Raw genomic sequence first — 12,741 nt, 5'->3', positions numbered from 1 at the left:
ATAGGCCTGTTACATTTTTATTAGTGACAAAACACAGCAAAACCAGTTTGGGGAACCTAAGGCATGGTCAAAGAAACTTTGATACCATATAATTCAGAATATTCATTTAGTATAATTTCAAAGTGTTCAAAATTGTTTGAAACATTTTGACAGGCTTAATCGTGTACTGCTTGAGTTTATGTCAACTCTGGTGATGTGTGTGACATTATATTATAAGCCCTTCCTATTCATGTGATGTTGCAGAGCATCACAGATGTATTAACAATTTCAGAAATGTGCCCAACAGAAGTGAAATTTCAAAAATAGAAGTTTGCTATTGGGTTAATGTATGTAGCTTTCCCACCCCTCTTTTTTTAAGCAAACGCACAGAAAAGAGAAAATAAAAACTGTAATTTAAGCAACAGAACCACCTAATATAGCAAAGAAAATAGAATTGGCTTCCAAAAGAATTGTCCTGTAGATCACATATCAAAACTACTAAAAGAAAAAGGCATCTGTATAGTCAGAATAATCAAAGGAGTATATATATTAGAAAGAATTAGTGTACAGCCCATTAGGGGCTACTGAGAAATATGCTACTAACATATAACATGGGATACTTTCAAACACCTCTACTGTAGTGAAAGGAAGAAGACAGAAGGCTGTTAAACTACCTGAGAAGTGTGGGAAACTACTTCCTAATTACAGTGGGTTATTAACTGTATATGTACATAAACTACATCTGGTCTATCCACTCACAAAACACAAATAAATAGGTGCTGCCATTAAAAAAATAGCCATGAGATAATCTAAGAGCATTTTTCCTCTGAAAACTGCTTGCACTATGGAGGAAACAATATCTGACTTCAGTTGTAACTCTAAGTGATCTTTAAGAAGCACTGGGTTTTGGATATTTTTCCCAAAAAAATTTATGTTAGAAATTAAATCAGTTTCAGTATCTGCCAGAATTTTTTAATAAGCTGCAAGATAGGAAAATACAGTATTAAAATAGCAAACACTTTTGATTCCTTACAGTTACTTTTTAAAAAAAATCTAATTGGGACCAACTGGCCTCATTGCTTCTTATAAAGTTAGCAATATATATTCAGAAAAAGGAATAAAAATGAACAGATGTTTCCCCTTAAAGAAGTCAGACAAAGATTTTTCTTACACAATAAATCAGCTGCTAGTGGATTTCCAGGACACTGCTCCAGGCTAACTGTTTAGGTATGGCTTAAAACCCTGGTTTACCTCTGTATGTATCCAAAACTGGTAAAGCAGATTAAACTGTAGATGGACAGCAAACACTGAAGGGGGAATGAACAGAGCCATGGGCAAGTTGAAAATCTGAAAAATGACAATGAAAATATATATTAGATATATCATTCTAATGTCCTCATGATATATAACATACTATCTCAGGATCCCAAAGCACCGCACAAGATAGTCGCTTCTTCTAATTACTCCATAACATAGACCTTATGTAGAATGAATAGTGATTATTATGTTACTACTAGATGTGCTATAGCAAATGAGACACAAATTGCTGCAAAAGTGATTTGCCAAAAGTCATAATGTGAGCAAGGAGAAAAATCAAGACGAACTCGGAAATCCTGAGATTAGATATCATTATGTGTACTATACAAAGCAGAAACCTACACATCTTTGACATGAAGAGTTCAGTTATAGGAGAGAATTATCACTGAGTAAGCACGGTGTGACTTTATAACACTATAGCTTTTCAGTTCAAACTCCTTAGGAGAGCACCATAAGGGCAAGGCAACCTATTTGTCCTTCAAAGTTAATTACAAATTCCTAACTTCCTTGCAGCATCTCCATTGAAGCTGTTATACCGTTGAGTTCTAAAGATGTGCTAGCATGAAAACAGTTTCAGAAACTGCTTTCTTAGGATAGATTCTGATGTCTTCCATACAAAGTAAAGTCCCAGAAAATTCACAATTAATTGCTTAGCTGATTGAGCAACAGAATAAGACTTCTAAGACCTTCACATGTTAAATGGCAGTCTGATTTCTTCATGAAAAGGTTAATCTTTTTTTTCTTTCTTCTACCTGACACTATGTTGTAACAGCTACATTAAGAAGTTAGTCCTTCCCTAAACCACAAGATTTTGTGTTTAGACAAACAGTAGCAGAGGTACCATCAAAACTTTAAATCTCTAGCATTCAGAGAAAATCTGGGTAAGAGACGAGAGCTCCCTGCAAAACACAGAGCAAAATTAGCAAACTCTGTTTTCAAATTCCTATTGTTCTTCTCAAAAAAACCTAATTATTTCAACATCAGCGAAAGCAATCCTATAGCCATGGCAGGCCTCCTCTGCCCGGAATTCCTTTAGTGTAGGTCTGCACATCGTTTTTGATGACAATATTCTCCCAGTTTTTGTCAAAGCCTCTACCCAATAAATAAGACATCACACTGGGGATGTGAAACAAATGTACCTCCATGCCCATGATGTGACTGATGCTCTCAAGAAAGTTACCACAGTCACATCTCCATGTCATGAGCCAACAGGGGACTAAGGTCCCGCAATCCCAGCTCAGTCTGCTGGCTTCAATACCAGACAATAACTGAAACACTAGAAAGAAACTCTTAAGCCACTACAGTTTCCACATCACCTGGTAGGGCTGGGACAGCTGTGATTTCAAAAGCTACGTTCAAAGGCTTCATGGATCACAGCTGCCTCACAAACTACATGTGGGGCGTTTCTGGCTGAAATTCTTGGAAGCTTTTTTCCAAGAAGTAAAGGAATTCAAAGGCGATGGAAGGATTATGCCGAGCTTCTGGAACTTGGGAGAAAGAATGTAAACAGCTATTTTATTTTAAACCCTCTGATTCTCAAAGGCTGGAGTGTTTGCATAACATTTATAAAACAAAAAAGAAAGAAATATGTATCTGGAAGGTGAAATTTGCACAATCAGTCCCTAAGAATCACTTGGCCTAAGTAAACTCACAAAAATTCATAGCAACTCTTGCCTAAGGTGGGACCTAGTCAATGCCATCAGGGGGGATGTGGTATTTTTAGGCATGAAATGCTGGAGTACAGGTGGGCATGAGGCTTCTTTGAGAATCGATGGCTCAAATCAGAGTGCCTTGTGCAGAAGACTGCTAAATAGAAGAGTAATTTTCAAACCCACCGTTCTCCATGCTCTGAAATAGAGATGTAATGCAAGCTTCCCATGCTTTAGAAGAAATCCTCTGAAAACTACATTGGAGTGAATCTCTTCTGAGTTCCCTTCTCCTTCTTCCTCTAAAGTGAAACCCCTCAGTATTTAATTATTAGAAATGGGAAAGCTACAAAAAAAAAAAAAAAAAAAAAAAAGAAAGACTGAGAGATATTTGTACCACAGTGGATAGAAGGCTGGCATGTTTTTTCTCAAAGGTTACCTTACAAAGAAGCCAACAAAGGAGTAGGATACATGACCAGATTTAAGTAAAGCTACTGCAGTTTTCTCTTATTCTTGATTGTACCTGTCAAATGGCATGATAATAGCAGGATTTTTTTTAAAAAAGCAATGGAGAGAAAAAAAAAACAAGCCAGAAAAAAATCAAAACAGATGGTTTTCAGATTATTCATGGAAGTGGTTCCAGGACTGAAGGGAGGGTTAAAAATTATATGCTTTTCCCCTAAAAGTATTAGAGGCAATTTGGTAGTATTTACACATGACTCGGGGAAATAAGGATCATCTTCATATTTATTTTCTAATCTATTTCTCACAATGAGTACTAGGATTTCCCTGCTAAGTCGTGAGATGAGGGAAATTTTATATAAATTTGCAGGTAAATTTCAGATTGACAAAGGAGAATGCTGCCTAACTGCCTCGTTTCCTTTCTTTCCTAACTGCCTCATGTTTCCTTGCAATGTAAGGTTTATTTTGCACAGAAAGGATTTCAAAGATCATTTACAAAAGCAGAACTCACAGGGAGGAATGAAAACCTCTCACATACAAAAGATTTGGTTTCTCCTATTTGTGGTTCCACTGGAAAAATAAGATCAGTGTCAGGAAAAAAATAAATCATTACATAGTTTTTCACTGGAAATGCCAATTCACTAAATCAAAACATTTCATGGGAATGTACCAGCTTTCACTAACTAACCTGTAGAGGAAAAGCTTTCCTGATTCCAAGATGGAATTTCTGGCCAAAACTGCAGAAAAAAGTTATCATACTCGTGGATTTTTTCCCATGTGTGGATTCAGCAACAGAGTGTGAGATACAAGAACCAATAATCTGATGGGAAAGGCACTCGGTGAGAAGGTGGAGAGGGCTACATACCTGGGGCTGCCGCACTGCAGCTGTGCACCTTCATACTTAAGGTATTGCCCCTTAGGCAGGGGCAAGGGTGTGTGTCTGCTGCACACTCTCCGACACAGGCATATTTTATCTTTCTACCTCTCATTTATGAATAAAAACTTATAAATGCTTCCATTACAGAAAGGGGAAAATTAGATTGAGGTGTAGCAGGAGGGCTAAGTTTCCTGCGCTGAGCCCCTCTGATTCCACGCCGTGTCTCTGAGGCCGTCTGCCAACGCTCCTGCTGGCTCCCGCTAGCAGGCCACTGAGGTCCTGTGGGACTGTGAGGCAGCCGCCAGCAGCTGCTTTGTGTGGGCTATATGTCTGTGAGGATTCTGATGGAGTTAAAGGTCAGGAAAAAAAAAAAAAAAAAAAAAACCTGAATCCCATCTCTTCCAGATCCCAAACCTGGAAGACTCCTCACCAGATAAGCAGCAAACGTTGCGACTCTGTGCTGGGAAGAACAGTGTTACCTGTTCCCTTTCCAGATTTCTATATTGATGTTTCCACTGCTTTCAAACCGAAAAGGCATAATTCAACCCTTTATCTCAATGCATAGTCTAAAGTTATCAAAGTATTATAGATTTAATATTTGCAATTAATCCTTACTCTTGGACAAAAATTGAGACCTGGTTCTCAAAAAACTAAATCATAGTTTTTCCAGTTGTATATCTTCCTTTCTTCTTTCACAATTACACTTTAACAAAGCATTTTGTCAGAAGCAAAAAAACTACATAGCATTAATTTGCTGGTATTGTCTTAAAACTATATATATTTTTTTCCACATCTTTTTCCCAGAATATGGGCTTCAAAACCATCTCTCAGTCTAACAGTAGGTTTGCTTCTCTATGCCTCCTCCACTGGAGAAACAGAAACACTGAGTATGCAAACAACATGAAGCAATACACATTTGGTTCCAAGTTCAGGAGCACATCTCACACCACTGATTGTACTTCAAATATATTTTTCTCTCCTCTTTCATTTCATATCTTTTCAATCAGCCTAAGCACAACCCACGCAGATTAATATACTGATTTATTTATCTTATAAAGTTTAACTTAAAACACATACAGAGCTGGCAGCAGAACAGTCTCACAATCCCATGTTATGCACCACAACTTTCTCACAGCCTCCACAAAAATAGATGTGAATCTGCATTCAACAGAGCACTTTCAGCAACATTAGATCACTCTGAGATTGACTAAAGGCTTCCCTGAGTTTCAGCTTTGAGACAGATGAATAAGTCTGGCAGTCCAAAAAAATAGCAGTGCTACAAGGATTAGGAAGAATTGTTTTTATGCACAGTAAAGCTTTGGAGAAAGAAAATTGTCTCACCTATCTAAAGTTCTAAGGGGAGGTAATGTCTTGGCTAATACAAATATTTGGTGGCAAAAGCACCGGACACAAAAGTATTATGGATTCTTAGGTTCATATCCCTTTGCTCAAAGAAAATTAATTGTAAGTGTACCTATACTATTTACCAAGCGATTCCAGTGTGGTTCTGTCAACAGTCTCCAGAATCTCAGGTGAGAGACATCTTGGCCTCCCTGAATATTTTATGCTCACTGAGTTATCATCCTCAAAATAATGCAAGCAGACAAAGTGCTCATGCACACACCCATATGTACACACAGGCTTTTTGTCTTCTTTGAATTATTGTTTTTGTTAAGCATTTGCACATATGGTCCCAATGGGTAAATGTACAAAGGTCAAATCTTTAACATGGCAGTATTTAGATAGGAAGCAGAGTTGCGACAGAGATGCATCCCTGCTGCTATTGTTCATTATGGCCATTTAAATTTGAGGCACTCCTACCAATACTGACATCAGACGATTATTTTCCAAATAAATAAACAACAAGAATTTACATAGAAGACTTTAAGAAACAAATTTAAGAAATAATATCTGTTTCATGGTTTCCGGAAAAACTAGTCATTTTTTTGGAACCTGGCACTTTAACTCATGTAATGTCATGAGCTTGAAACAGTTATGAACAACAGACTAGGTCCATGCTTGGATATGTGAGCATAAATCCAGACTAACTTTACTGAAGTCAGTGGAGTTATGCTGGATCCGCAGGTGTAAGCACACTCACTTTGCTTTCAGACATTTGCTCATTGCTTAGTTTTAGAGATTGCCAGAGGACTCTGTTTCCTCCACCACCAGTATTATACCTCACTGGATAAAAGCATTTACCTATTTCACATATACAAAAATACATTTAATATTGCTTCTGAACTCTAATTCTGAGAATTCAAATTTTGAAGTTATTATTCTTTTTAAAATAAAACAACAAATTACAATCTGAGTTAAAAAAAGAGAGTCTAAAGAGAAGATGAGAATGCAATGAGAAAATCAGATGTTATCCCGGGCCCACAATTAAACACTGGAAAGTATGTTACATTTATGAATGTATTTGGGAACATATATTTTTAAATCTGTAAATGATTACTCATTTTAATTTATATTGCATGTGTACAGTTCACCATTTAACTTTAATTATATCTGAAGTAGCACTAGGTAAAAGTTGTGGAATACTGGAGTGCTGATATGTGCATGAATGAGTAGAAACAAATAAATACATTTGCATGTCCAAATCAATCTTTAGTAATGATTTCTCTTCCTAGTTCTTTCAGTTATACAGACATATTCTAGAGTAGCTATGTTATACTCTGATCTTTTCCTCTACTTATGTGTGAATAACTGAATAAAAAAATTGTCCCATTTTACTCTAAAAGTTATGTAAGTACAAATCCAGGGTTATAATCAGCCTTCCTAAACTTAACTAGTTCATGTCTTTTCAAGTTTGCTGTAAAAAAATTAATGAATGTATTTTTAAGCTTATAATTCTAAGATTCTTCAGTTTCAACTACTGTGCCTTCTGTGTCAAACATCATAAAAAGTGTTATGTATTTATCTTTGAAGGGAAATAAAAACTACATTTTCACTTTTAATAAATCTTGTCAATATTAATTTGCTTGTCAAATCTTTTGCAACTTACCCAGGAAGTGTATTTCTGCAGTAAAGATTGTCTCAGTGCTGTGAATAAGTTGTAATCTTCAGAACTGTGATGTACTTGGTGCGCTGCCCACAGTATATTAACCTCTGCAAAACACATAATTTCTAGTGAGGCATGTACTAGAGAACAAAGCAACATTTGTTTCCCAAGGCCTTTTTCTTTAAGCTAAAAGTAACTAATCCCTCAATTTACACTTTGCTATTTTACCATAGTATAGCAGGTAATAAAACCTAATGCTCAGAGCTGAGTCTGGGTAGGGCTGGGTTAAATGTCAATAAGTGGACACAAGTCAGTGTAACAGTCATGCTGAAGAAGGTGAGACCATGGCAGGAACTAAAATCATTGCTGAAAGATCAGAAGGACGCATGAGATAAGAATTAAACAGCCAGAAAGCATGAGCTGAGTCTTGATAACATGAGTTGGTAGGAGCTCTGTTATGGGGTTCAGAGGGACAAGGACTGAGGATGCTTTCATGCCTGCATTTGTTTATTGACATTATATTTCAAGACTAGAAGGGGACACAAAATGTTCCAAAAATCTTACACTTCAAATTTACACAACTTAGCTGCTCATGCTTGCAGTTTTCTGGACCATGTACATCTTTACGCCCACGTGTACCTGCGATCACAAAATACAGCCATTGCCTGCCCACTACTGACAAATGGAAAAACAAAAGGCCACTTGTTGTGAACTCTGGACCCAGCCAAAGCAGAGCAGAGGCTCTACTGTGTTACAGTTCAAAGTTCAAAAGATGTTGTTGGAATAAGGGCAGGTTCCCTGAAAGCATGACACCCCTAATGCACTGCAGTGAAGAAGAAGACTTCAAAATACTAATAAAGCATTTTCTTATTAAGTGCAGATCTGGGTTGCCCCTCTGCATTGTATATTGATATCTGTACAGTCTTAAGTGGGAGGTTAAAATAGAAATGTTCACGGCCATCAGATGTATAGCTATGAGGATGACCTTAATTATAGCAGAGTGAGAAAGTGGGTGGTTAATGCAGCCTAAATAATGCTTTTTTAGCATAAAACTAAATTTAAGGTCATAAATATTTCGAGGGATTAAGTATACACAACCCTCAGCTGATTACAGAATTTAGAAGTTTACTGGCTGATCGACAGGTACACACTCTCATTGTCACTGACTTGTTTCTCCAGAGCAATTAGAATCGCATTCATAGAATTATCTTTGAATGTGTATTTAAAGTCCTGAAATCATTTAGTCCCAAGCTTAGATCAAATAGAGTAGGTCTGGTGATTAGAAGGTACTTGCAATGTAAAGTAATGCCAAATACCCCTCTCAATGAATCTCAAGGTACCTTCACCATTCCAGGGGGACTAAGTGATCTTGTAACACGAAGTAACAGTCTTGTATACTAGAAACTGAGAATTTTATATCCAGTGAACTTTGACAGTTTGGTAATTTACATGACAACATCATTTTTTAATGTCCTCTAAGTTCTTAAAAATCTTCACAACTGATGAACTAAAACTGTAATGTCAACTATCATAAAACAATTAACATTCAACCTGAGAAGTCTTCCTTCTTTAAATACACTTGTACACCTGAAGGAACAAGTGTCCACTGTATCAAGAATTACCGATCTCTCTCTCAAAAAAAAGAAACCAAACTACCAACATCTTAATGCATCTCTGCTTAATGAGCTCACTAGGAGATGAATTATTCAGGTGAGCTTCAGTAGTCAATAATAATTTGTATTTGAAATGTTTCCCAGGACCTCGACAGAAGCTACATGAGTGAACAGAGCGTCTTAAAAGGTGGAGGTTAAAGACTTGTCTCCTTAGTTGTTTTAAAAGCATTTACTTCCTATCACAAACTGTGTGTAACACAAGCCTCCACTCAATGAAGTACAGCTGTGCAAACAGGGTACAGTAACTGGATCTTCCTTCTTTTCCTCAGTCATTTTTCAGCATTGTGAAAAGTTCAAGGAAGGGAATCTATGATGATTTTTACAGTCTACTTTCATTGTAGTTAGGGTCAAATGGTTTTCAAAATGAATTACTAAAAAGGCATTTTATTAGCATTCATTTTGCAGTTAAATTGCCTCCTACACTAACAAGAATATGGAGCAAAGTAACTGAATACTACTAAAATTTTGATCTTTCAGATGTGCAAGTCAGCTTTAATGACCAATCATTCAAAAATATATCACAGTAATATTAGGGACATAAACAAACAATTCTGCCACATGTAATTTAACTGCTAAAGCTATTTCTGACTACTCTCATTACAGCTAAGTAAATTAAATGCTGCTCCTTAATCCTATTCTTGCTGACATCAAAAGCACAGACTTATTTAAAATTCTTTGGCAAAATAGGGAGAGGCGATGATCAGATATAATTTTTGACTTATTTTTTCTGAAGAAACTGATCATCAATAACTTATTAGAAGCAAAAAAATAGCATTGTGAACAAGTGTGAAATAGACCATCCTCAAGCTCAGTCTGTAACCATTACCACATTAAAAAGACAGCTCACAAATATAAGAAACAGACCAAGCACCCTTCAAAGAATACAATTAACTGCTCACCAAGTATGCTCAAAAAGAGACTGAAATGTATGTGTTCATAGAAGAGTTGTAGTTACTTTTTTCATTCATAATGACAATAACTTGAAGCAAAATGAGAAAAGTTACTTGAATGACAAGGAAATTATAAAAGCTTCTCTCACATGTACTTTCTCATATGTATTATTACATAGAAACAAAAAAAAAGCAAGACTGAGATAAGGGAAATTCCTATACAAGTTGTGGGTTTCTTTTTAAATTTATCTAGAATACAGGAAGCATTCCTGTATTTTGCAGATCTCTTCAGTTCAAATTCTCCCATGAAGCCAGAGGGAAAAAAATAGGTAAGGAAATTGGAGAAGCCACCCAGTCAATGCTCTAATGGAATTTTTGGTGTTTTCTAAGTCAAATGTGATTGCTAAATACAATTAAAAAAATACATAACTGCAATACACACACGCACAAAACCTCTATTTTTGAGTCAGGACAGTGAACATCATAGAATCATAGGATAATTCAGGCTAGAAAGAACAACAGGAAGTCTCTAGTGCAACCTCCTGTGCATAGCAGGACCAGGTTTAAGTCCCTGAGTACTCTACCCAGTTGGGTCTTGGAAACCTTCTCTGTCATCTGCTATTATGGATAACTATTCCTAAGAGAAAATAAAGGTGGCATTTCCTTTTCATGCATTTGTGAGGAAAGGTATACAAATTATAACTTAGCACGGCAAGTGCTTCCTTTCCTGTTATGGCTTTCCAGAGATTGTTCTTAATGCACAGACACCTGATGAGCTATTTGCACCTGGGGAAAAGCAGAACAACTATGTCTTACTATTGCATTCAAATATTGTTTAATACATTATTATTACCCCTGTACAGAATAAATTAATATTTCTTCATCACCCAATATAAACTGTAGAATAATTAGCATGTAATCCTGAAAGAGGATGAATGATGCCATGTAGGTAGGTGAGGAAGTAAAGGAAATTGGTGCTACAGAGGGATTGCTGGATGACGGACAGATTATCTGGCCCTCTGTTTACACTCCAACTCTTTAAGTCTCCACGAAGTTATCTCAGAGTCAGACTTGCAGTTGCTAAAATCAGTGGGCTCCAAGCAGTTGAGATATTTGCAGCCTAATACTAATTCTAATGGAAAATAGAGATTAATCTTTTTTAGCATTTGTCCAATATATGAATTCTACTGATAGAAGAAAGAATATGAAAGGCTGAAAGAAGTGGCACGGAAAAGGGAAGGTTTTGTGTGACTTGCAGCACAAATGAAGCACTGGTTATCAAGAAGCTGGACTGAGGCTTTTTGCAGCAGTCCCACCTTATCTTCCTTCCCAGATTTTCCAAAAGGAAGAAAGAGTAATGTGTTACCCTTCTTTTCCACTTCTTCCCTCCCTCCTCCTCCTCATGATTACATGAAATGTAATGCTTCACACACCATCCCAATCACATCGGTATGGCAATCAATGATTCTACTTGGCCTCATTTTTTTTGTACTTCAAATTCATTTTTTGGCACTAATCTAATCTCTTTCTAGGAGACCCAAAGGTAGTTCCAACACGTGGGCCATATTTCACTACTTCTATAATATTTCTTTTGTGATAGTGGGAACTGGTCATTGTACATATAACATTTCTTTTTTTAAGAATACATTATGTGGGCAGTTCAAAATGAGACTTTGTTGTTGTTTATTTCTGTAGAGATCCATGATTTCCATAGCCCACCATATTTTGATTAACAACAGGAGAAAATATATATGCCAAAAAAACCCTGTAGTCATTTCTAGGAGTGATGCCAATGAAAACAACCATTTTACAGAATCCTCAAACTCAGTGAAATGGTAAAGATTTGATGACTCTTTAATGAATAAAAAAAGATTAGATGGACCTTTTACTTAAAAAGGGGGTAAAGTCTTTGCACACTGCTCTGTAAGACATGGATCTAAAGTAAAATGGAAAAAATAACCGTATTTAGAAATATGTCCCTATGGTGAGTCATATAAATTCTCCATTCCCTTTCAGTCTATGTTGACTGTAGTAGGAGAACAGGTGAAAGTTTCCCCTCGGTATCTACTTAGATTTAAACAATATCTTCAGTTTGACTATGCACGCCATCTCTTACAAGATTAGGTATCTTCAGTGTTTAGCGAGGAGCTGAACTGCAATTTACCTAGAGAGAAACTTAGAAAATTGCAAAATTACACTTACTCTGCCATGGATAAACTCCAAAAAGTCAAGCATATGGCAAGAAACCCCTCGCCCATGGCATGGACCTACTGACCCCAGCGTGGAAACGGCTGCTTCCTAGAGCAGCTGTAACCTGCAGCACTCTGGAGGCAGATACTCTGTGCTGCGCTTGCCTGTAAACAATAAAAAAGGGTTTCATCTCATGGGTCTACTTATCTCCAATCAGAATGAGTAGAAACCCCAGGACGACTGAGGAAAGAAAAATGTCCTGGAAGGTACATCTTCCAGTCATTACTTTTCAATGCATTTCAATCCTCCCTACAAAAAAAAAACTCAGAGAAGCATATATAGTAGTTATATATATATTTCTCCACTAAACTATTAGCTTTTCTTATTCACAAAACAACTGTCTGATTGCTATCTTTCAGCCTTGTTCTAATTGATGTGTTCTGTTGATGGTTCTGAAATGTGTGAATAAATCTCTTTTCATGTAAGGCTTTTTCAAGGAGTCTCATTACCTGCTGGATTCTACATTTGCATTGGATGAACAACCACTGAGACAGAGCACCTCTTAAGCTTTGTTACATTCAAAGGATTTTTTTAATATAAGTGGGCTAAAATTTGAATTTTGGGAAGTAAAGTGGATGCCTTTATTAAAATTAGGAAGTCACCCTAAAATCCATCCCATCTCACAAGAAAACAGAAATCTGCC

The 12,741-nt window shown here is 36.6% G+C and overlaps 1 protein-coding gene across 1 annotated transcript in view; it reads right to left on the bottom strand.

Annotated features, from left to right (window-relative positions):
* The window catches only part of AGMO (alkylglycerol monooxygenase), a 188,841-nt gene that overhangs the window by 99,396 nt on the left and 76,704 nt on the right, over positions 1 to 12,741 (bottom strand). The window contains exons 4-5 of the mRNA XM_009570864.2: positions 7,289 to 7,392; positions 1,231 to 1,326 (exon numbers count right to left, since the gene is read on the bottom strand). Coding sequence (XP_009569159.1) covers positions 1,231 to 1,326; positions 7,289 to 7,392 — 200 coding nt within the window. The remainder of the gene's footprint in view (positions 1 to 1,230; positions 1,327 to 7,288; positions 7,393 to 12,741) is intronic.

Source organism: Cuculus canorus, chromosome 2 (assembly GCF_017976375.1).
Source record: "Cuculus canorus isolate bCucCan1 chromosome 2, bCucCan1.pri, whole genome shotgun sequence".
Lineage (NCBI taxonomy): Eukaryota > Metazoa > Chordata > Aves > Cuculiformes > Cuculidae > Cuculus > Cuculus canorus.
This window is presented reverse-complemented; position numbering and strand designations above follow the sequence as displayed.